Genomic DNA, 21,358 nt, shown 5'->3' with positions numbered 1-21,358 from the left:
GAGTGTCTTAGAGGGGGAAATGATCGACTGGGTTGAGTAAGATGAGGACTGAGAGCTGACTACTGGATTTAGCAAAGTGGGGGGCATCGGTGGCCTGGACTAAGGCGATTTTGATGTAGTGGTTGCCGTGAAATTCTAACTAGAGTAAAGAATTGGATACCTCAAGTACAGACTCTTCTTTTGAGATGTTTTTCTGTAAAGAGGAGCAAAGAAATGGGGTGGTGGTTGGAGGGGGAGATGGTTTCCCTTTTAAGATGGGAGAAATAACAGCGTATTTATAGTGTCAACGGGAATGATCCCGTAGTGAGAGAAAAACTGACGATGCAGAAAGGAGAAAGAGGATGGCTAGAGCAGCAACCTTCATAGGTCACAGGGAACAGGATTTAGTACGGAGCCTTATAGGAGCACAGATGTGGTGTATTTACAGTAACGAGGGGAGGTCCGGGCAGGGTCTATGAGCACAGATACCCTTAGGTGAAGGAAGATGTAGAGCCTGTGAAAGTTCTCTTTTGATAGCTTCTGCTTTCTCATGAGTAGAAAACAAGATCATCACTAAGAGTAGCTGCTATTTAGTGAAATAAAGTCCCATCAAGAGAGCAAGTGATAAGTTCAGATTCAGAACAGAACTAAAAGATTGGTGGTGATATGGTCTAATGGGTAAGAGTCTTTGCTGAAAATACTTAAATGGTGAAGTTCACATGTAATGTCAACTTAAAATTCAAATAACAACAAGCACATATGTGATGCTCTTAACTTTATTTTCTAATAACTCTTTAAACGACTCTACAAAATGCTCTATAACATTTATTTATGCAAAATTTAGGGTGAGAATTAGACTCCGTTTATCTACCATCAAAATATCACACACTTTTCTTTTTCTTTTCTTTTTTTAGTAGAACCCAACTACAACATGGTATAAACATTTATTTTCTTAGAAGATATTTAACTCTGTGTAATTCTTTATAGGTGATGGAATACTTTAATTCCATATACCACAATGAGAATCTACCTCCAGCATATAACTCTTTAAAATAAAATAACATGCAATTCTTTCGAACGGTTTCAGATTAAGTTGTTTTGCTTTTTTTCCCCAATAGTTGAGACTAAACTCAATCTCCTTTCCCCAGTCACAGCCCTGAGCTCATGGTAGATTTGCACAAAGTATACCAACTATTCCTTGGATTCTTCATTCACAGATGCCACTGGTTCGTGTCATCACAGGTAGAAGAGAGAATTGGCTAATTGCAAATTTGGTTCTTTATGAATGCTTTGTGCCACCAGGAAGGTCAGCTTGTGTGCATACAGACATGGTGCTGGGATACTGACTAGGCCCTGAGGAGGAAAAAGTATTGACAATAAGCAAGAGGATAACTTGTTCTTCTAAGTGATTTTTTTTTCTGAGTTTTTTCATCTACTGGTTACACAGACAATAGAATGGGTTTCTGGGTAAACAATAACAAAACTCAACCAATGAAGGGCAACCTCCCTCATTGGGAACTTAAGCTCACTGGGGAAGATGGAATGGAAGGTCACTTTGGCTTTGTGGTGCTGGCAGCTGGGAGCCATCCAATTTAGGGCTAATCTGTTTCCATGACCTCATGCTCCGAGGGGCTCAGAACAAACCTTGGCCTTAGACTTTGAGAGCAGCTCTAGACCTAACACACAGGAACACAGGACAGAGCCATGCCTGTTAGCACTTTCCCACTAGGCACAAGATGTAAGTTGGCTTCAACTTCCTCATCTTTAACACATAAATAATAATACCCTGATTTCTTCTCAGGCTTGCATAAGATAATGTATATAATAAAGTCCTCTAGAAACTATAAATATTAATCTATTGTAATAGTCATTGCTATTTTATTTCTATAACAAACTGGTTCCTCCCACTGTGGACTTAAGTGGCCATTTATTCATTCATTCATTCCTCCTTTGACAAAGTCAGGTATTGTGCTGTTACCCAGGGATACCAGGTGAATTGCATGACAATTCCTAGGTGGGAATCCTGAGTATCACATTTACATAAGTAAACAGCTTTCACTCACCGGCCAGTTGTAGTACAGGTGACACAGTTTGAAGGTAAGTCTCTGCATGTGGTCGGGTTTCAAGCCATTGTCATCATAGATAACATTATAGTAGGTGGGATTAACAGTTCCCTGACGGGCTGCCTGGCTGATCAAGTAAAAGTCATACCTGAGGGGGAAATGGAATGAATGTGGGAAAGAAGGCAAACAGCAAGGACAAACCTAAGCAACACACACTGAATGTTTTGTTAAAAATGGATTTTCCAATGGCACTTGCCATTCTGGACGCGTTGCTTCTGAATCCACGACAGTGCCAAGCGGGGGGTTCTGTACAGTGCGGTTCATTTCTGTAAAGAATCGTGGCATGCACTTCTTCCTGACCACGATCACTGACAGTCTGGAGCTTGGAATCAGAGAGGCAGGAAATAAAAAAGAGAACGGAAACCAATCCATGCGGCTTTCTATTTTTTTTTTTATAATTTTAAAAATGAAATAAATAGAAAATCATTAGAAAAACACCACAAAACAAATAAAATAAAAATCACCTACAATCCCTAGAGATACATACAATTTTTTAAATTAGGGATGGTCCTCATTTATTGCCAAAGTGTGCTATGCCAAGTCATTTGCCTACTTTACATCATCTAAAGCGGGGCAGGAAAGAATGGTTAATAGGACTATGAGCTTCGGTTAGCAATTTTGAAGATTTTCGAAAATTATCCATGGAGACCAGATTTATTGTTTTCATTAGCAACAGTCACCCTATTTTCACCTTCACTCTTTCTCTCAATTTTATTTCTGAGTAGCGAAGGGAGAAGCACAAGTTCCTTTTACTCCTCAAATCCTCCTTTCCGAATCATGCAAAACTCATGCCCGGGTGGACAAATAGATGGACTAAATATCCATTCTGGCCAAATGCTGAATGGCCAAGTGTTAAAGATTCCACAAAGCAAGACCGAATCCAAATATTCGCCATCATGGAAGGAACCTCTGGGATGTAAGAACCACTGTGAAGTTTCATGTTAAGAATTATAATTAATTTTTTAAATTTTATGGATGTTTTCAATATTGAAGCTGATGTTATGGTGCAAGAAAAGTAACTCCTTTGCACTGCCAGCTGTTCAGTTTGCTCCTGCAGCCCTCAGTTGCCTACTTGGGATTCTTAATATATTCACCTGATGTCAGTGGAGCGAGACATTTTGGCTCCCACAGCGTGGATGAAGCCGCAGGTGACATTGCCATGAAGCTATTAGGCTTTCCTCCCTCTCTAACAGTAAAGGACTGAGGTCAAGACTCAGCTCCTTTGTGACTTGTGGCCACGATGCTTTGGATGATGGTGGTGACAGTGGTGTCACCCTACAGATGGAGCTCTGTGTACAGCTTAGAATAAGATACTTTCCGGATATTTTTAGGAGCCAATTTAGGATTAGTGTCCTTCCCCATTTACCATTTTTAATATTTTTTGCACTTGCCACTTCACATAATCACTGAGGCAAATTTTGTACTGACACACCGAATTTTAAAATGTAACAACAGAGGAAGGTGCTTGGTGTTTAAGATGATCTGATTTCCATCTGCAGCTCAGCTTTCATGGTACTCAGACCCTTTTGAGAACCTTCCATAGACCTTAAATGCACGTCAGTACCTGCAATTCAGAGGCTTCGGTTCTGTATGTCGACTGGGGCCTCAAATTTAAACCACGGCTTGTTTTCTTCCATGGCGTGTTAGTATGTAAGAAGCATCTGCACTTGCCAGCAGCCCTGCAGCTTTCCTGCTGAATTTCAGTGTCAGATGCTCTGAAGCATTCCTTCCTCCCTCCAGGTTTCCCCACCAGGGCTCCCAAGGCTTACACCACCCAGGCTATTTATGTTAGACCATCCCGACTACCCTCCAATTTAAGGGAAATTCATACAGCTCTACTGGCATGATGCAGAGACAGAGAAAAACTTAACTGCTTTAAAAATAAAAGTTATGCTCTCCTACCTTGTGTATAATTGTTACACTGAATGTGCTGTAATTGGGAGTGTGGAGGAAAGAACAATAATTGAATACCTGGTATTTGAGCTGGCTTCTGTCACACTGGTCAGCAGCTGTGGGACTTCGTATTCAACAAGTGTTTTCAGCTGGCCATCCCCGACACCATCACGGTACACAATTATCCGTGCTGGCAAATCATGATTGTACTTGTACCATTTGTTGAGTGCTCCTGCAGAATTTGGTGTTAGTAAGGAAAGAATGACTTATGCAATGCCAAGAAAAAAATAGCATTCCCATATACTGCAATGTTTAAATAGGTTTGCTATTTCAAACCACTCCAAAATAGGGTAATACCTGATTTTGGTTATATTTGCAATAATATAAAAATGGGTAACTTTAGGGAGTATTCCTTTGTCTCTGCTATTTGGGGAACCATAAGGGTTTCTATGGCATAATATATCTTAAACTTGGCATATCTCTTTAGTAAAACTTTAAGCAATAAATTAAAATTTAATTCATGCAACAGACATACAAATGCCTAAAACCAAATTAATACTAATTTAGTGTGTTCAAGTCTTTAAATCCTCTCAATAGTTTTGAACTAGATAATTTTATGGCACTTTCTTCCCTAATGAGAATAAATATGAAAATACAAGGGAATGACTTGGCCATTCCTCTGAAAACATCTCTTCACACAGACTCACCCAACTGATTCCTGTTCTCACTGAGGATATGAACTCTGAAAACATTTCCACCCACTCTAACTAGAAAGTCTCTAAAGAGCAGAGACACCAGACTGTAACTTTCACCCAGCAGAAACTTTTAATAACAACTGCTAAAAAAAATTACCAAGTTGTGAAGTGAGGGGAAAATAAAGAATGGAATAATTCTTCTCATGTATATATTGCACAATTATTTTGGAAGAGTTTATTGTCTGGGAAATTCATTTTAATTTGATAGAAGATAATCATATATGTAAGTTCATTATCAACACGGATCACCAAATTCACTTTTTTAGGAAAAAAATATTTACAACCCCCCAAAGTTTATAGATGGGAAAAAGCAGATCACAAAAAGGAGGTACTTGCATAAGTCACACTGCTAGAGAATAGCAAAGCCAGACCCGGGCCAGGGCTGGTGAGGAAGCAGAAACCCTAGATCTGTCTTTCCATAGCCTCGCACTGTGAATAGGATGCCCTTCCTCATCTGCTTTCTTCCTCATCTTCTCCTGCTCTGCCCCCCTTACCTGTTAGCACTCCCAGCCTAGTCCCAAAGGCTTCTCTCCTATGTCTAGATTTAACACTGCTCTATCATAACTCTAGTTCCTCCAGGGTAGGTTTCTCTTGATCTTCACACTGCTTGCCAGAGACATCAGCAGCCACAAATTTTCCTTCCTCCTGGCTTTATGTTTATCACACACAAATAAATGTAAGTGCTACACAGTCTGTTAGCCTGAGTCAGCACACAGCTTTGGGGATCCAGGTGACAGGTAACACAGACAGGCTTGGGGAGTTTGCTTCCACCTATGTGGTCTGCTATAAGCATGGGGACTTTGGGTCTGAAGCAACCGTCCTTGGAGCCCACCCACATTGCTATATTTTTAGTACCAGTCATGAAAACTCTTAAGCAATCTGCAACATCCGTTACTGTTCTCTGAACGATACAGCGGGAAAACCACCTAAAGTAAGCAAAGGACAAAAATAGAGTTCAACTTCAAAATTTCTACTATAAGCAGTCATTAATATTAAATTAAAAAATAGACATTGTGATTAAAAATCAATGTTCATAATTTTGTATATGCTATGTGATCACAATTTATTGAAAAGAGAAACTAAAGCACCATGCTAGCATCAGACATATCTAGGTTCAAATCCTGGCCAGTATACTTACCAGCCATGTCACTTTGCTATGCAAACCTAAGTCTCAGTTTCCTCATCTGTACCAAGGAGATTTATAAGATAGTAATGCTACCTTACAGCATTGCGGTAAAAATTAAGTTAGGGGCCGGGCGCGGTGGCTCACACCTGTAATCCTAGCACTCTGGGAGGCCGAGGTGGGTGGATCGTTTGAGCTCAGGATTTCGAGACCAGCCTGAGCAAGAGCGAGACCCCATCTCTACTAAAAAAAAATAGAAAGAAATTATCTGGACAACTAAAAATACACAGAAAAAATTAGCCGGGCATGGTGGCTCATGTCTGTAGTCCTAGCTATTCAGGAGGCTGAGGCAGTAGGATCACTTGAGCCCAGGAGGTTGAGGTTGCTGTGAGCTAGGCTGATGCCATGGCATTCACTCTCTAGCCAGGGCAACAGAGTGAGACTCTGTCTCAAAAAAAAAAAAAAAAAATTAAGTTAGGAATAGATATAAAATACTTTGCACAGTACTAATAGTTAACACTAATAAATAGAAGCCACTATAATATTTTTATAAAGGAATGTATTGATTTAGCAGATCTTCTAATTTCAAAATATTCAAAGATTTCTCAAGCATAAACTTCCATTTCTATAGGTAAGCCTTTTAAATTTGAAATCTTAATTAAGTTATCTAGATTTCAGAAGAAAGTTCTCTTGCTAAAGCCATTATTTAATTAAAAGCACTTTGAAAATGAAGATAATGATTTAGTGGTGAGTATGTGCCAACATTATTATAGTTCTCTAAACACATGCAACAATAGTAACACAGCAAGGTGCATGCCTGTAGTCTCAGCTACTTGGGAGGCGAGGCAGGAGGATTGCCTGAGCTCAGGAGTTCACGGTGTTCTGATCCATGCCTGTGACTAACCACTGCACTCCAGTCTAAGCAACATAATAAGACCTGTCTCTAAAAAAGCAAAAAAAAAAAAAAAAGACAGTAACATAATTAGGAATGCTGCTAACAAACTGGAAGTCCTGAGTGATGTCAGCAAGATGGCAGAATAGGAGCTTTCTTTCTTTCTTTTTTTTTTTTTTTGAGACAGAGTCTCACTCTCTTGCCTGGGCTAGTGTGCTGTGGCGTCAGCCTAGCTCACAGCAACCTCAAATTCCTGGGCTCAAGCCAGCCTCCTGTCTCGGCCTCCCAGGTAGCTGGGACTACAGGCACATGCCACCGTGAACGGCTAATTTTTTTTTTCTATTTTCAGTTGTTTGGCTAATTTCTTTCTATTTATAGTAGAGATGGGGTCTCACTCTCGCTCAGGCTGGTCTCGAACTCCTGAACTCAAGCAATCCTTCCCCCCTCGGCCTCCCAGAGTGCTAAGATTATAGGCATGAGCCACCGCGCCAGGCCGAGAATAGGAGCTTTCTGCCATCATCTCCTCTTCAGGCCATCAGTTTTGACAACTACCCAGGGATAAGAGTACCTCTGTGGGAGTCCAGGAGCCCAATGGAGAAGTTCTAGTACACCACTGAAGTAAAATATCCAAGAACAAATGCACTAAAGAGGGTCACACAAATGGATTCACTTTACCTGTGTCATTCCTCCCCCAGGGTGACACAATTCAGTGCCAAGAGAGACCCCTCCATCTCAGCCCACGATTTTTGGGTGAAAGTGAGAATGTAGTAAGTGAGCACTCAGCTCCCCCAGCCATACAGGCTGCTACCCAAGAGCTACAGGCTGCTCACTTCTTTCTTGCCTCACCCACAACACCAAAGTAATCAGCACAGCTGAGAGGTTGGGAGAGTCTGGGAATAAGGAAGAGAAACTGCAGACCCTACTAACCACTCCATAAATGCCATCAAGAAGCTCACCCATAGGTGGCTTAGGATGCCTTGCCTATAGATCACCCAGTTGATCAACAGGCACCCCAAATGCTCCATGCATCTCACCACCAACCCTGCCCATGCTGGCTGCCCAAACATGCCCCTGCAGACAGAAAGTGCAAGCATCTCACACAGCTAGCTCGGCTCTGCAGGATTGGGAGAAGACACACAAATTAGCATTTCAGGACACCACCCTAGGGAAAAAAATGGGAGCCTCTCAGCACCTGGCCTGGCTTTGTGGGACTGAGAGAATACATGCAATTTTAAGAATTCCCCTCAAGAGGAAACAAGAAGTGTGGAATGGGCACATCCATAGAAAAGGCGTGAGAGAACCTCAGAATTTCTATCTGGGCTGACTGGTGAAGGCTCTTCTCTCCCAAAGCTAGCCAGTAAAGACTAGAGGAAGTGACATTTTTCAAATGAAAAGATAGCAATGCAGAATTCAAGGAACATGAAAAAAATCAAGTAAATATGACACTACCAAAGGAACACAATAATATTCCTGTAACCAACCCCAAAGAAATGGAGATATATGAACTGCTTGACAAAAAATTCAAAATACTTATTTTAAAGAAGTTCAGCAAGCCATACAGGAACACAGACCAGTCAATGACGTTAGAAAAACAATACATAAGCAAAACGAGAACTTCAATAAAGAGACAGAAATTACAAAAAAGAACCAAACAGAAATTCTGGAGCTGAAGAATAAAATAAATTATATAAATGCAATAGAGAGCATCAACAGCAGACTTGATCAAGTAAAAGAATCTGTGAACTTGAAGACAGGCCATTTGAAAATATCCATTCATAGAGGAAAAGAATCAAATGAAATGAAAAGAAAGCCTATGGAATTTCCAGGACCCCATCAAGAGAGCTATCATTCCCATTATAGGAGTTTCAAAAGGAAAAAAGAGAGAGAAAGGGGCAGAAGGATTATTTAAATAAATCATGGCTTAAAACTTTTTAAAATCTGGGGAGAGATGGGGGCATCCAGGTACCTGAAACTCAAGAGTTCCAAAACAGGTTCAACCTACAGAAGAATTCACTAAGACACATTACAATCAAACTGTCAAAAATCAAAGACAGAATATTAAAAGCAGCAAGAAGCTTTAAATGTTTGTTAGACTTCATCAGTGAAGCTATCATTCTGGGATTTTCTTCATTTGGAGATTTTGGATTACTTATTCAATCTCCATGCTCATTATTGGTCTGTTCTGATTTTCTATTTCTTTTCTTTTTTTTTTTTTTTGAGACAGGTCTTGCTCTGTTGCTGATTCAATCTTGGTAGGTTGGATGTTTCCAGGAATTTAGCCATTTCTTTTAGGTTATCCAGTTTGTTGCTGTTTAGCTGTTCATAGTTGTCCTTATGATTTTTGTATTTTTGTAATATTCACTGTAATGTCTCATTTTTTTCATTTCTGATTTTATTTGAGTCTTGTCTCTCTTTTTTAAAATTACAATTGTCCCTCAGTATCCACAGGGGATTGGTTCAAGGACCCTCTATAGATACCAAAATCTGAAGATGCTCAAGTTCTTCAGTCAGTCCTCCTCTATATTTCCAGATGAGTTCCACATCTAGAGATTCAAGCAACCATGCATCAAAAAAGACTGTTGAAGATACTGTTGTTTGAATCCTTGATGTAGAACCCATGGATAAGGAAGGCCAGCTGTAGTTAGTCTAGCTAAAGGTTTGTCAATTTTATTTATCTTTCCAAAATACCATCTCTCAGTTTTGTTGATTTTTTTCCTATTGTTTTTCTAACCTTTATTTTATTTATTTCTGCTCTGATCTTTATTTTTTTCTTCCTTTTGTTAACTTTTTTTTTTTTGAGACAGAGTCTCACTCTGTTGCCCGGGCTAGAGTGCCGTGGCGTCAGCCTAACTCACAGCAACTTCAAACTCCTGAGCTCAAGCGATCCTCCTGCCTCAGCCTCCCAAGTAGCTGGGACTACAGTCATGTGCCACCATATCATATACAAGGGAACCCCCACAGGCTCTCAGCAGATTTCTCATCAGAAACTTTACAGGCCAGGGAAGTGGAATGATACATATTTTTTTAATGTGCTGAAAGAAAAAACTGCCGAGAATACTTTGCTTGACAAAGCTGTCCTTTAGAAATAAAAAAGGGATAAAAACTTTCCCAAACAAAAGTTGAGGAAGTTCATCACCACTAGGCCTGCCTTACAAAAAAGAAAAAGAAAAAAAAGTCCTTTAAGCTGAAATGAAAGGATGCTAATTAGTAGCATGAAAACATATGAAAGTGTAAAACTCACTAACAAAAGTAAGTATATAGTTATATTCAGAATAATACTATAATGGTGGTGTCTAAATTTTTTATAACTCTAGCATAAGTTTAAAAGACAAAAGCATTTAAAATAACTACAGCTATAATCATTTGTTAATGGATATACAATATAAGAAGATGTAAATTGTGACATCAAAACCATAAAATGTGGGGGAGGAAGTACAAACGAAGTTTTTGTATGTGATGGAAGTTAAATTATTATCAGCTTAAAATAGACTATTATAACTATAAGTCATTTTACGTAAGCCTTATGATGACAAAGCAAAAACCTACAGCAGATACCCAAAAGATAAAGAGAAAGGAATCAAGCACACCATTAAAGAAAACCATCAAATCCTAAAGGAAGACAGCAAGAAAAAAAATAGACAAACGATCTCCAAAAGAGCCAGAAAACAATGAACAAAATGGCAACAGTAAGTTGTTATCTGTCAATAACTATTTTAAATGTAAATAGATTAAATTCTCCAACCAGAGGACATAGAGTGGCTAAATAGATAAAAACAAAGACCCAAGTACATGCTGCCTACAAGAGACTCACTTCAAATTTAAAGACACAGATAGAAAAAGTGAAGGGATGAAAAAATATTCCATGCAACTAGAAACCAAAAGAGAGCAGGGGTAACTAAACTTGGACAAAATAGACTTTTGTTAAAAAACTCATAAAGACAAAGAAAGTCATAGTACAACAATAAAGGGGTCAATTCATCAAGATGATATATCAATTCTAAGTATATTTATGCACCCAACATCAAAGCACCTAAATATATAAATCAAATATTAACATCTGAAGGGAGAAATAGACAGCAATACAATAATTGTAGAGGACCTCAATACACTACTTTCAATATAGGATAGATTATCCTGACAGAAAATCAGTAAAGAAACACTGGACTTGATTGACACTTTAGACCACATGAAGATTTAATCCAACAGCAGCAGAATATATATTCTGCTCAAGCAAACACAGAACATCCTCCAGGACAAATAATACCAAGTCTTATCAAATTTAAGATGATTGAAATTATATCAAGCATCTTGTCTGACCACAATAGTATGAAACTAGAAATCAATAACAGGAAAGCTGGGAAATTTGCAAATATGTGGAAATTAAACAACACACCCATGAATAACCAACAGATCAAAGAAGAAATCAAAAAAGAAAGTAAAAAGTACCTTAAGACAGACAAAAATGGAAACACAACATACCAAAACTTACGGGATCTACAAAAGCAGCTCGAAGATGAAAGTTTGTAGTGATAAATGCCTATATGAAGAAAAAAAAAAGCTCTCAAATGAACAATCTAAATTTTTACTTCAAAAAAACAGAAAAAGAATAACTAAGCTCAAAGTTAACAAAAGGGACCAGGCGTGATGGCTCACGCTTGTAATCCTAGCACTCTGGGAGGCCAAGGCGGGTAGATCGTTTGAGCTCAGGAGTTCAAGACCAGCCTGAGCAAGAGCTAGACCTTGTCTCTACTGAAAAAATAGAAAGAAATTAGCTGGACAACTAAGAATATATAGAAAAAATTAGCCGGGCATGGTGGCACATGACTGTAGTCCCAGCTACTTGGGAGGCTGAGGCAGGAGGATCGCTTGAGCTCAGGAGTTTGAAGTTGCTGTGAGTTAGGCTGACGCCACGGCACTCTAGCCCGGGCAACAGAGTGAGACTCTGTCTCAAAAAAAAAAAAGTTAACAAAAGGAAGAAAAAAATAAAGATCAGAGCAGAAATAAATAAAATAAAGGTTAGAAAAACAATAGGAAAAAAATCAACAAAACTGAGAGATGGTATTTTGGAAAGATAAATAAAATTGACAAACCTTTAGCTAGACTAACTACAGCTGGCCTTCCTTATCCATGGGTTCTACATCAAGGATTCAAACAACAGTATCTTCAACAGTCTTTTTTGATGCATGGTTGCTTGAATCTCTAGATGTGGAACTCATCTGGAAATAAAGAGGAGGACTGACTGAAGAACTTGAGCATCTTCAGATTTTGGTATCTATAGAGGGTCCTTGAACCAATCCCTTGTGGATACTGAGGGACAATTGTAATTTTAAAAAAGAGAGACAAGACTCAAATAAAATCAGAAATGAAAAAAATGAGACATTACAGTGAATATTACAAAAATACAAAAATCATAAGGACAACTATGAACAGCTAAACAGCAACAAACTGGATAACCTAAAAGAAATGGCTAAATTCCTGGAAACATCCAACCTACCAAGATTGAATCAGCAACAGAGCAAGACCTGTCTCAAAAAAAAAAAAAAGAAAAGAAATAGAAAATCAGAACAGACCAATAATGAGCATGGAGATTGAATAAGTAATCCAAAATCTCCAAATGAAGAAAAGCCCAGAACCTGATAGCTTCACTGATGAAGTCTAACAAACATTTAAAGAAGAATTAGTATGAATCCTTTTCAAACTCTTCTAAAAAACTGAAGAAGAGGGAACACCTCCAAAGTCATCTTATGAGGCCAACATTACCTAATACCAAAGCCAGACAAAGAGACTACATGAATTGGAAATTATAATATCTGATCAACACAGAAGTAAAAATCCTTGACAAAATACTAGCAAACAAAATTCAACAGCACATTAAAAGGATCATAACCATAATCAAGTAGGATCTGTACCTGGGATCAAGGATGGTACAACATGTGTAAATTAATAAATGTGAAACATCACATTGACAGAATGAAGGAAAAAATCATAAGATCATCTCAATAGATGCAGAAAGAGCATATGACAAAATTCAATATTCTTTCATGACAAAGACTCTCAACAAATTAGGTATAGAAGGAATGTACCTAAACACAACAAAGACCATATATGACAAGCCCGTAGCTAACATCATACACAACAGCGAAACGCTAAAGGTTTTTCTTCTAAGATCATTAACAAAACAAGGATGTCCATTTTCCTACCTCTATTCAACAGAGTACTGGAAACTCTAACCAGAGCAATTAGACAAGAAAAAGAAATAAAAGGTATCCAAATTGAAAAGGAAGAAGTAAAATTGTCTCTGTTTGCAGATAATATAATCTTATATATAGAAAACCCTGAAGATTCTACCAAAAAACTCTTAGAATTAATAAACAAATTAAACAAAGTTACAAGATACAAAATCAACATACAAAAATCAGTTGTGTTTATATACACTAAGACAAATTATCTGAAAAGAAATTAAGAAAACAATCTCATTCACAATAGCATCAAAAAGAATAAAACATTTAAAAATAAATTTAACCAGGGTGGTGAAAAATCTGCACACTAAAAACTATAAAACATTGATAAAAGAAATCAAAGATGGCACAAATAAATAGAAAGATATCTCATGTTCATGAATTGGAAGAATTACTGTTGTTAATGTGACCATACTACACAAAGTAACCTAAAACTTCAATGCAATTCTTATCAAAATTCCAATTGCATTTTTCACAGAAATAGAAAAAACAATCCTAACATTTTTATGACAGAAAAAACCCAAATAGCTAAAACTGGAATATGAGCAATAGCTTGCCCTACTGAATGAATAAAAAGTTTTTAAATGAGGCTACATATTACCTCAATATTATCAATCACACTTTTATATGTAAGTGTAATTTATGACTGTTAAGTGTTGCTGTTTAAAATATGAATGAGTAACACAAACAATTCCTTGCTGTTATGTTCTTTAGGGAAACCACAGTTAATTGTCTAACTACCTGAAGAGTATGTTAGGGTAGTTTAACAGTACCTGGTGATTCTGGGGTTAATGCTGGCCACACATCCAACCACCACGTCCTTGCTGAGTGCATCTTTACAGACATCAATACCGACCACCATCAGGGACTTTAACTATAAAATTAAATTTGTCTTGATTTAATGGGGTGAAGAATAATTTCCCCAATGACTTAATATAAAGTATTTTTTTAAAAACTGTCTCCAGTTACTAAACTATTTAAATTAAGCTACGTGTCAGGGAAATCAAGATCCAGATGAGGCAGATTATTAAACCAGAAACCAGAGAGACTGAAAGAAAGAGGGGAAAATATGGTACATACTTTGCTTAAGAGACTCACTATAGTTCGAAATAGCCATCATCCTTTGTGGGGGTGGGCAAGGGGTTCCAGTGGCTAAAGAGATTCTGGGAACCTGGTCAGTCCACTCCTCCCTCACCTCCGGTCTGAGAATCTGAAGAGGAATTGCATCTCTCGTCCTTCAGACCTTAAGGAAGCCTCGCTTGGCTGTGCACCTCCACCTCTGGGGCAGCAGGGCGGGGCAGCGGGTCGCAGTGCAGCTGGGGATACCACGTTCATCCTGATTGTGGACGTACAGGGGAATGGGCAACCCTCCCTCATTTCTCATTTTCCTCACTTCCTCCCATGGTGGCAACAGTCCATTCAGGAAAGAGCAGAGGATTTTCTAAGTTCCCACCAGAGTTGGGAGGTTCAGATCACAGGCTAAAACAGTTCCCCAAGCTGTGGGGAGGCCCCACCCAGGGCACAAGGCTGCTCTGAGAATCAGCACCCTGCTGAAAGCAGGCAAAGCTGGAGACCATGAGACACAGAGTTTAAAATAGCAGCTGTGAGGATACAAATTCAGTTCCTCTAAGTCTGCGGCAAACTCGACTCTCTCCCATGAAATATTCTAAGTTAGCAGCTTAACTGAAGTTCCCTGAAAAGAAGGGTTGTGCCCCACCTTCTTCTGAGTGTCCACTGGCTTGTGTGACACCAGAACCCAGGGTAGAGGCTCAACAAACAAATCAGATAATTCTGGGATCATGTGATAATACCTCCTACTTTGCTTTAATTTAAAAAAAAAATGATTGATTGATTGTTAAAAGGAAAAGTGTGACAGGGTCCTCACAGGAATCTCCAGGGCCCACAGCTCGCCTCCGAGTTTACAGGTCATCTGCATGGCGATCTTGGTGGCAACACTCATCATCATTCCCTGTTTATTCAAGGTCCGGGCGAGGACGCACTGGCTCGGGACTGGGCAGTCCGAGCTCAAATATTTTTTAATAGAATCATAATAGTTTTTCTGATTAGAAGGCAGAATACACATCACCTAAAAGCAAAAAACAGCAGAAGATTGTCGAAATTAATTTACTTGGGCTAGAAGTAGCTTTTTGAAAAAATGAACACAGAATTCTACCAACATCTTTTGCCCCTAAGTGCCCAAGATGCAAATACTAGAATGGCCATTAAACCACTGATGAATGAATCAACGCCACTTGAAATGCCTTTTCACCAGCCATTCGCTCTGCAGAGCCCCCCTCCACGCCTGTCCCGCTCCCTCCTTTTCCTTCCTCCACGTGTCCCTCTGAGCCCTTTCTCCAGCTGTCTCTGCTCCCCAACCCCCCACTCTGCAGTGGCTCCTTCCTACAGTTTTGTAGCTCTCATTTCCACTAGTCCCTCCCCCAACCCCACTCAAAAATAAGCAAAGTGGAGAATTAGCTTAAACTGTGGTGCTTTTCCCATCAGGTACAAGATAATCAAAATAAAGGAAACAAAAAACAATTTTTTTTCCCACTGGAAATTGAGAGTAGAAATATAAGGGGAGGAAAAATAAGAATAAAGAAACCTCGGGTCCCTGGTATTTTTAATTCCACCCATCTGTGTCACTACCCCTACTTCTTATCAGGCATTTCCCACATGGAAGGACCTCTCCTGGCCTTCCTCCACCTCCTTCCCAGCCTTTACTTTCTACTTTCAGAAGCTCCCAAACTGTTGAAAAGATAGGCATTGGCATGATTAGGAAAAGAAAATAAATTTTTCTACTCATAGAACTATTTAAAGTCATAATGTCAATGGCTAAAATTATTTACACTTAATTATATAAAGTAGAGACAAACACTTCTTTATTATCAGCAAAATTATCTCAAGAGCCTTCCTTCCTTTCATCCTATGAGTTTGGCTCCAAGCAAGGAAGACGGCAGAACAAGGCAGTGGCCCAGTGGGGGCCAGGACTGACAGCAAATGGGAGGCAAGTGAGATGGGTTACCCAACAGGGGCTGGAGGGGTAAGCAGACATGGGAGGGTGACAGAAGCCATGTGACATGCACAGATTTTCTAGCTGTACCCACTGAGGAAGCCTGGAAGCAGCAACACCCCAGTAGTAAATGAGCACACCAAAGGCCCAAATCTTGGTTTCTAATACTGTTTCCTGCCAAAAGGAATCAAGACTCCTGAAAGAAATATCCGATTCCAGGGTTGGGAAGCAAAACTACAAGATGAGCCTGGAATGTCTTATTTTCCCAGAACGTAAGGAAGTGTTCCAAGGAAGACGGGGCCATATGAAAAAGACACAGAAGCCAGCCTAAACGGGGCTCCCACTGTGAAAATCAAGGACAATATGATGAGCATCAAAACAAATGATAAGAGTAATGGACAATAACCCACTAAATAAAATATGAATCCACAAGTCGATACTGATACAAACTAACAAAAAAACAAATGGGGCATATTGTCACACCACCTCATAAATGGAGAGGACAGATGGAATTAGAAAATCATTATTTGTCAACCATCATAGTAATGGCGGATTCAGGCAAGAATTATAATGGATGCTCAAACTAATGTGTGAACGTTTGATGAGGAACGGGATATTTATATAGTCTCAAAGTATCTACACATGCACACACACAATTGATTAAAAGGAGTAACTTTACAGTGGAGAAGTCTAGCAAATGTCACCTGAATCAATGAATACCACCTGGTAGGACATGGTAAGAACACAGGGTCATTGCTGTGATACTCTTGCCAAAAGTGCATAGCCTGAATTTAACCATGAGGGAATGTCAGACAAACCCAAATTGAAGGGCATTATACAAAATAACTGGTCTGTACTCCGGACGGTCATAAAAATCCAGGAAAATCTAAGGAACTGTGTCGGATTGAAGGAGAGACTAAAAAGACAGAACTAGGTACAACACATTAGATCCTTTTCCTATAGAGTTGCAGGGTTGAGGTCCCCAACCCCCAGGTCGCAAACCGGTGTTAGGAACTGGGCTACATCATCGCCTGAGCTCTGCCTACCCCTCCCACCCTAATTCCACGGAAAAATTGTCTTCCATGAAGCTTAGGAACTGCCCTGCACAGCAAGCAGCGGGCGAGCAGCTGGCAAGGAAGCAGAGCTTCATCTGTATTTATAGCTGCTCCCCAGCGCTTACATCACCGCCTGAGCTCCGCCACCCCCCATGGAAATATTGTCTTCCATGAAACCGGTCCCTGGTGCCAAAAAGGTGGGGAACTGCTGCTATAGAGGACATTGTTGGGACAGATGAAGAAATTGTTCACTGATTCTGATAGCTGTCCTACAGTTCTGTACGAAAGGGACCTGTTTATAGAAAATACGCACTAACGTATTCAAGGGCAATGGGGCATCATGTCTATAACTTAACTCTCAAATGGTTCAAGAAAAACAAAAGATAGGAAATGATAAAGCAAACATGGCAAAATGTCAATAATTAGGGATTCTGGGTGAAGGATATATGAGAGTTCCTTGTACTATTCTTGCAACTTCTCTGTAAGTTTGGTTTTATTTAAGTAAAAAATAAATGCTCTTAAGTTGAGAACATCCTTTGAACTAAAAGAAAAACTAACTAAAAGACAAACAAAGAGACAGCACTTACCTAATTAGTTTAGTTAGTTTGCATGAGATAGGAACCAGAATGTTGGGGGTTGGGCTGAGAGAGCTAGAGAGGTAAGAAGAGGAGATGGAAGGCACAGGAAAAGCCCTGAGGCCTGGCGGAGGAGTAGACATTTCCAGCAAACACAAACGGTTGAGAGATTTTCAAGGACAGGGATGTCAATTTTAACTTGTCTGGAATGTTGGGGTGTGATTTAATCATGCCCTGCCCCCAAACAGTCTGCAAAGTCAGCCATGCATGCGTGCGCACACTGAAACTTAGGGAAATGAGACAATTGCAGATGTCCCACAACACGATGCAGTGTAGGAGGAAATGGTGTGTAGGAGGAAATGGCGCTCGTAAAAGACAAAACACACAGAAGGTGGCAAGAATTCAGAGAAAGCAGGAACTTTGGGGCCACAGGTGACTCAGAAAGACCTAAACCCTTCAAAAATCCTCAACAATATTGGGGAGAACACTGGATATCCCAACATGTATGGGATGAGGGGGGAGTCAATGTTTCTTAAATCTTAAGTCAGAGATGACCCCCAACAAATTGGAAAATATGCAGACATCCAAGAGGCCGATATAGGGGTAACAAGAAGTACTGTATTTTAAAATTAATGTTATAAAAGAGAAATAAAATATTGATTACTAATTTTAATACTTTGTTGTGTGCTTTGGGGAAATGCATGGCAACTTACAAACATATTATGGGAAAGTATGTTCAAATCTCTTATTTTAAGACTGTAGATATAAAGTAAAAATAAAATTATACATCAAAACCCAAAAAGTATCCTATACTTACCAACTGAACATCAGGATGAACATGTTGTTGTATAGCTCTAAGAAACGCAGCTGGATTTTCTTGTACTTTTATGCTACATAAAAAGATTAATTTTGAAGCCATGTAATTCCCTTCTTAGTAGGATATAGTCATATGGCATTAGAAATAGTACAGATAAATTTTCATAACAGACTAGTAATTTCAGGAAAAAAATTATTAGAGAAAAATAAAAACCTTTTGAGTCTAAAGTAGTTTCTCTCACTATAAAATATATGCCAAAAACATTTAATAATCATTTTTAAAGCCTAAAAACAGTTTGGTGGAAAACAAAATGTTCTCAACTCTACAGAACCCCTACAATTAATAATACTGTTCAAAATGGGGTTCGAAATGTGCTTTTGAAATCACAAGTCTCATAACATGAAGTATCTGAAAACAGGGTTCAAGCTAAACCAGAATTAAGATTTCTCCAATACTGAAGCTCCATGGGAATTTTAAAGTAAATGTTTCAGAAAACATCAGGTTAATGAATCATCAAAATATTCAGCTAACATATTTGAAACTCGGACTTAGGGGGGGAGGGGGGTCAAGGGCAACATACGTAACCTAAACATCTGTACCCCCATAATATGCTGAAATAAAAAAAGTATTCAGCTAATCTGAATGATTCAGACAAAAATATTTTTTTTTCCTTGGTGGCAGCTTGTTTGGAACCTGGAATATTAATCAATGAGTCAGCAGCTACTTATCAATTATATAATCTGTGCTTACATTATGTTAGGGCCCAGAGGCTACATACATAATTCCCACACACAGGAATTTATGAATCTAGTTTCTTTATGTAGAAATCAGCCTCTTTTATGTATACATGATTGACTCGTTCCAATGCCCAGTAGACTTTTAAAACTTGCCCAGCAGGTGGCAGAACCACTAACCCCTGACTGCTGATTCTGACAGAGCTACGTGAAAAGCCCACAGCACCGTCTCAGCAACTAAACGGTTTTGACTTTTCCAATTCATCTTGTCCTCTGACTTAGCTGCTCTTTCCGTCCAGTCCTTGTAAAATCATCAGGCAAATGTTTTAGATGAGAGAAGCTATGCATATAAATCTAACAGGTAAATAGATACTTCATGGGAAAGAAAAAGGATGGAATAAAATATAAGCTTTCAAATAAAACAGGCCAAGGACAGAACCCAATAGAAGGCTTGTTCACAGAATGCATGTGAAAAAGAGCCTGTGACGTCAGCCCAGGGTCTGCAGACTGTGGCTTCTTTCATCATCTTTTCTTGCTTCATTAGCTCATGGTTAAGAGAAATTAGAGCAAGTGAAATTCGAACCAGGTGATTTGTCAACAGATTTGATAAGAGGAGAATTCTAAACAACCATGTAAAATGAGACTTACTACGGTTTTCAACAACACTTGTGCTGTTGATGTCTTATAATTAATTATAATATTAACTACTTGTTTAAAGAATAACTTTCCACCTTGCCAATTAGGACACTTGCACTTCCACTATAACAAAGAAAAACGAGTATCTGTTGCTCTTTTCTAAGCATATCAGGTTAAATAAAGTGAGGCGTGACCAACTTTATGGCTTTTCTAAAGCAAAACAATATTCAATTTTGAGTGTGATTATATATATATCTCTTACTAAAGTGAAAGCAACTTATTTATCTTTCTAATCTCCAGCAACTGGCATAGTATCTAGCACACAGTAGTACTCAATAAATATTCTAAGAATGAATGAATGACCTTGGTTTTATCAGAAAACTGACTAATCTTATGCTACAGTAATAGAATCAGAAAAGCTTATTTTACATCTATTTTTATGTTAAATTTTAAAGCACAAATCTATCAAATAAGTCAAGGCATACAACTTTTATTTTTAATATCCTGTTTGCTGTTAAGTAAATAACTGATATGATAAACTGATATGATTCATATCAGTAATAAATACTGATATGAAAGAAGAAAAAAGGTTGAGAAGGCAATATGCAGACTTATTAAGGATTCACACCCCAACTAGTACTGAAAAGATTTTCAGGGAATGAGACTATCATTTAAGAACTGTGAAAACAAAGTCGTAGAAAGAACAACATAAAACACATTTTAACTTTATAAAAATTTAGTCATTACAAAAACTGTTTACTTACGACTATTTTCTTGGCATTTTATAATAGGAAATTTTACTGAGATTAAGAAGCTTTTGTAGATATATCAGCCATTATTTCCTACCTTCCGACTAAACCAAATTAATATATGAAAAAAAATTCAGAGTATTCTCACATTTTGGGGTAGTCCACATTAAATCCCATGGCACTTCCCACTTTTCTCAAGCAGTTCACAAAGCTCTCGGTCACAATTTCCATTCTGTTGCTACATAAAATCAACCACATATTCAAAGACTGTGCACTTAAAATCTTGCAAGCTCGAATATCCTTGGACCAATCAGCAGAAGATACGGGTTGACACTGAGAAAAACAATGATGATAAACAGATTGAACAAATTTATTCAAATAGCAACTAAATAAAGACGGTGAAGATGGCCAACATTTGTCATAACAGAACTGTTTAATATAGTTTGCTATTCATTCTTAAAACACAGATGCAGGTGCCCTCCCTGAAGGGTGCTATATGGTACCAAAGTTCATTTCTGCTCCTCACAGCCAATATGAGGAGGCCATATCCCTCTTGCCCACAACACTTCTCCTTGCTGTCATCTTATGGGGACTTGGGGGGAGACACAAGACAATGTGCCCAGGCACACCTTGAAGCCTACGAACCTTTAGTTTACTCAGTTCCCAGGACCTAATTTCAGAAAAGCAGAATTGGCCAAGAAGTAGATGACATGGTCACCCTAGCCACCCACGACCTCTAGGGGGCGGGTTCTCCTTTTTTTTTTTTTTTTTTTTTTTT

General features: G+C 38.7%; 1 protein-coding gene across 1 annotated transcript in view; it reads right to left on the bottom strand.

The window, feature by feature from the left end:
* Positions 1–1,215: 1,215 nt before the first annotated feature.
* Positions 1,216–21,358, bottom strand: part of PIWIL4 (piwi-like RNA-mediated gene silencing 4) — a 43,295-nt gene continuing 23,152 nt past the window's right edge. Inside the window, exons 12-20 of the mRNA XM_012660046.1 lie at positions 20,729–20,913; positions 18,462–18,534; positions 14,890–15,090; positions 13,778–13,878; positions 5,606–5,676; positions 4,074–4,227; positions 2,299–2,424; positions 2,043–2,190; positions 1,216–1,332 (exon numbers count right to left, since the gene is read on the bottom strand). Coding sequence (XP_012515500.1) covers positions 1,216–1,332; positions 2,043–2,190; positions 2,299–2,424; positions 4,074–4,227; positions 5,606–5,676; positions 13,778–13,878; positions 14,890–15,090; positions 18,462–18,534; positions 20,729–20,913 — 1,176 coding nt within the window. The remainder of the gene's footprint in view (positions 1,333–2,042; positions 2,191–2,298; positions 2,425–4,073; positions 4,228–5,605; positions 5,677–13,777; positions 13,879–14,889; positions 15,091–18,461; positions 18,535–20,728; positions 20,914–21,358) is intronic.

Source organism: Propithecus coquereli, unplaced genomic scaffold (assembly GCF_000956105.1).
Source record: "Propithecus coquereli isolate 6110/MARCELLA unplaced genomic scaffold, Pcoq_1.0 Scaffold65, whole genome shotgun sequence".
Lineage (NCBI taxonomy): Eukaryota > Metazoa > Chordata > Mammalia > Primates > Indriidae > Propithecus > Propithecus coquereli.
Note: the sequence above shows the minus strand (reverse complement) of the source record. Positions and strands in the feature narration are given on the sequence as shown.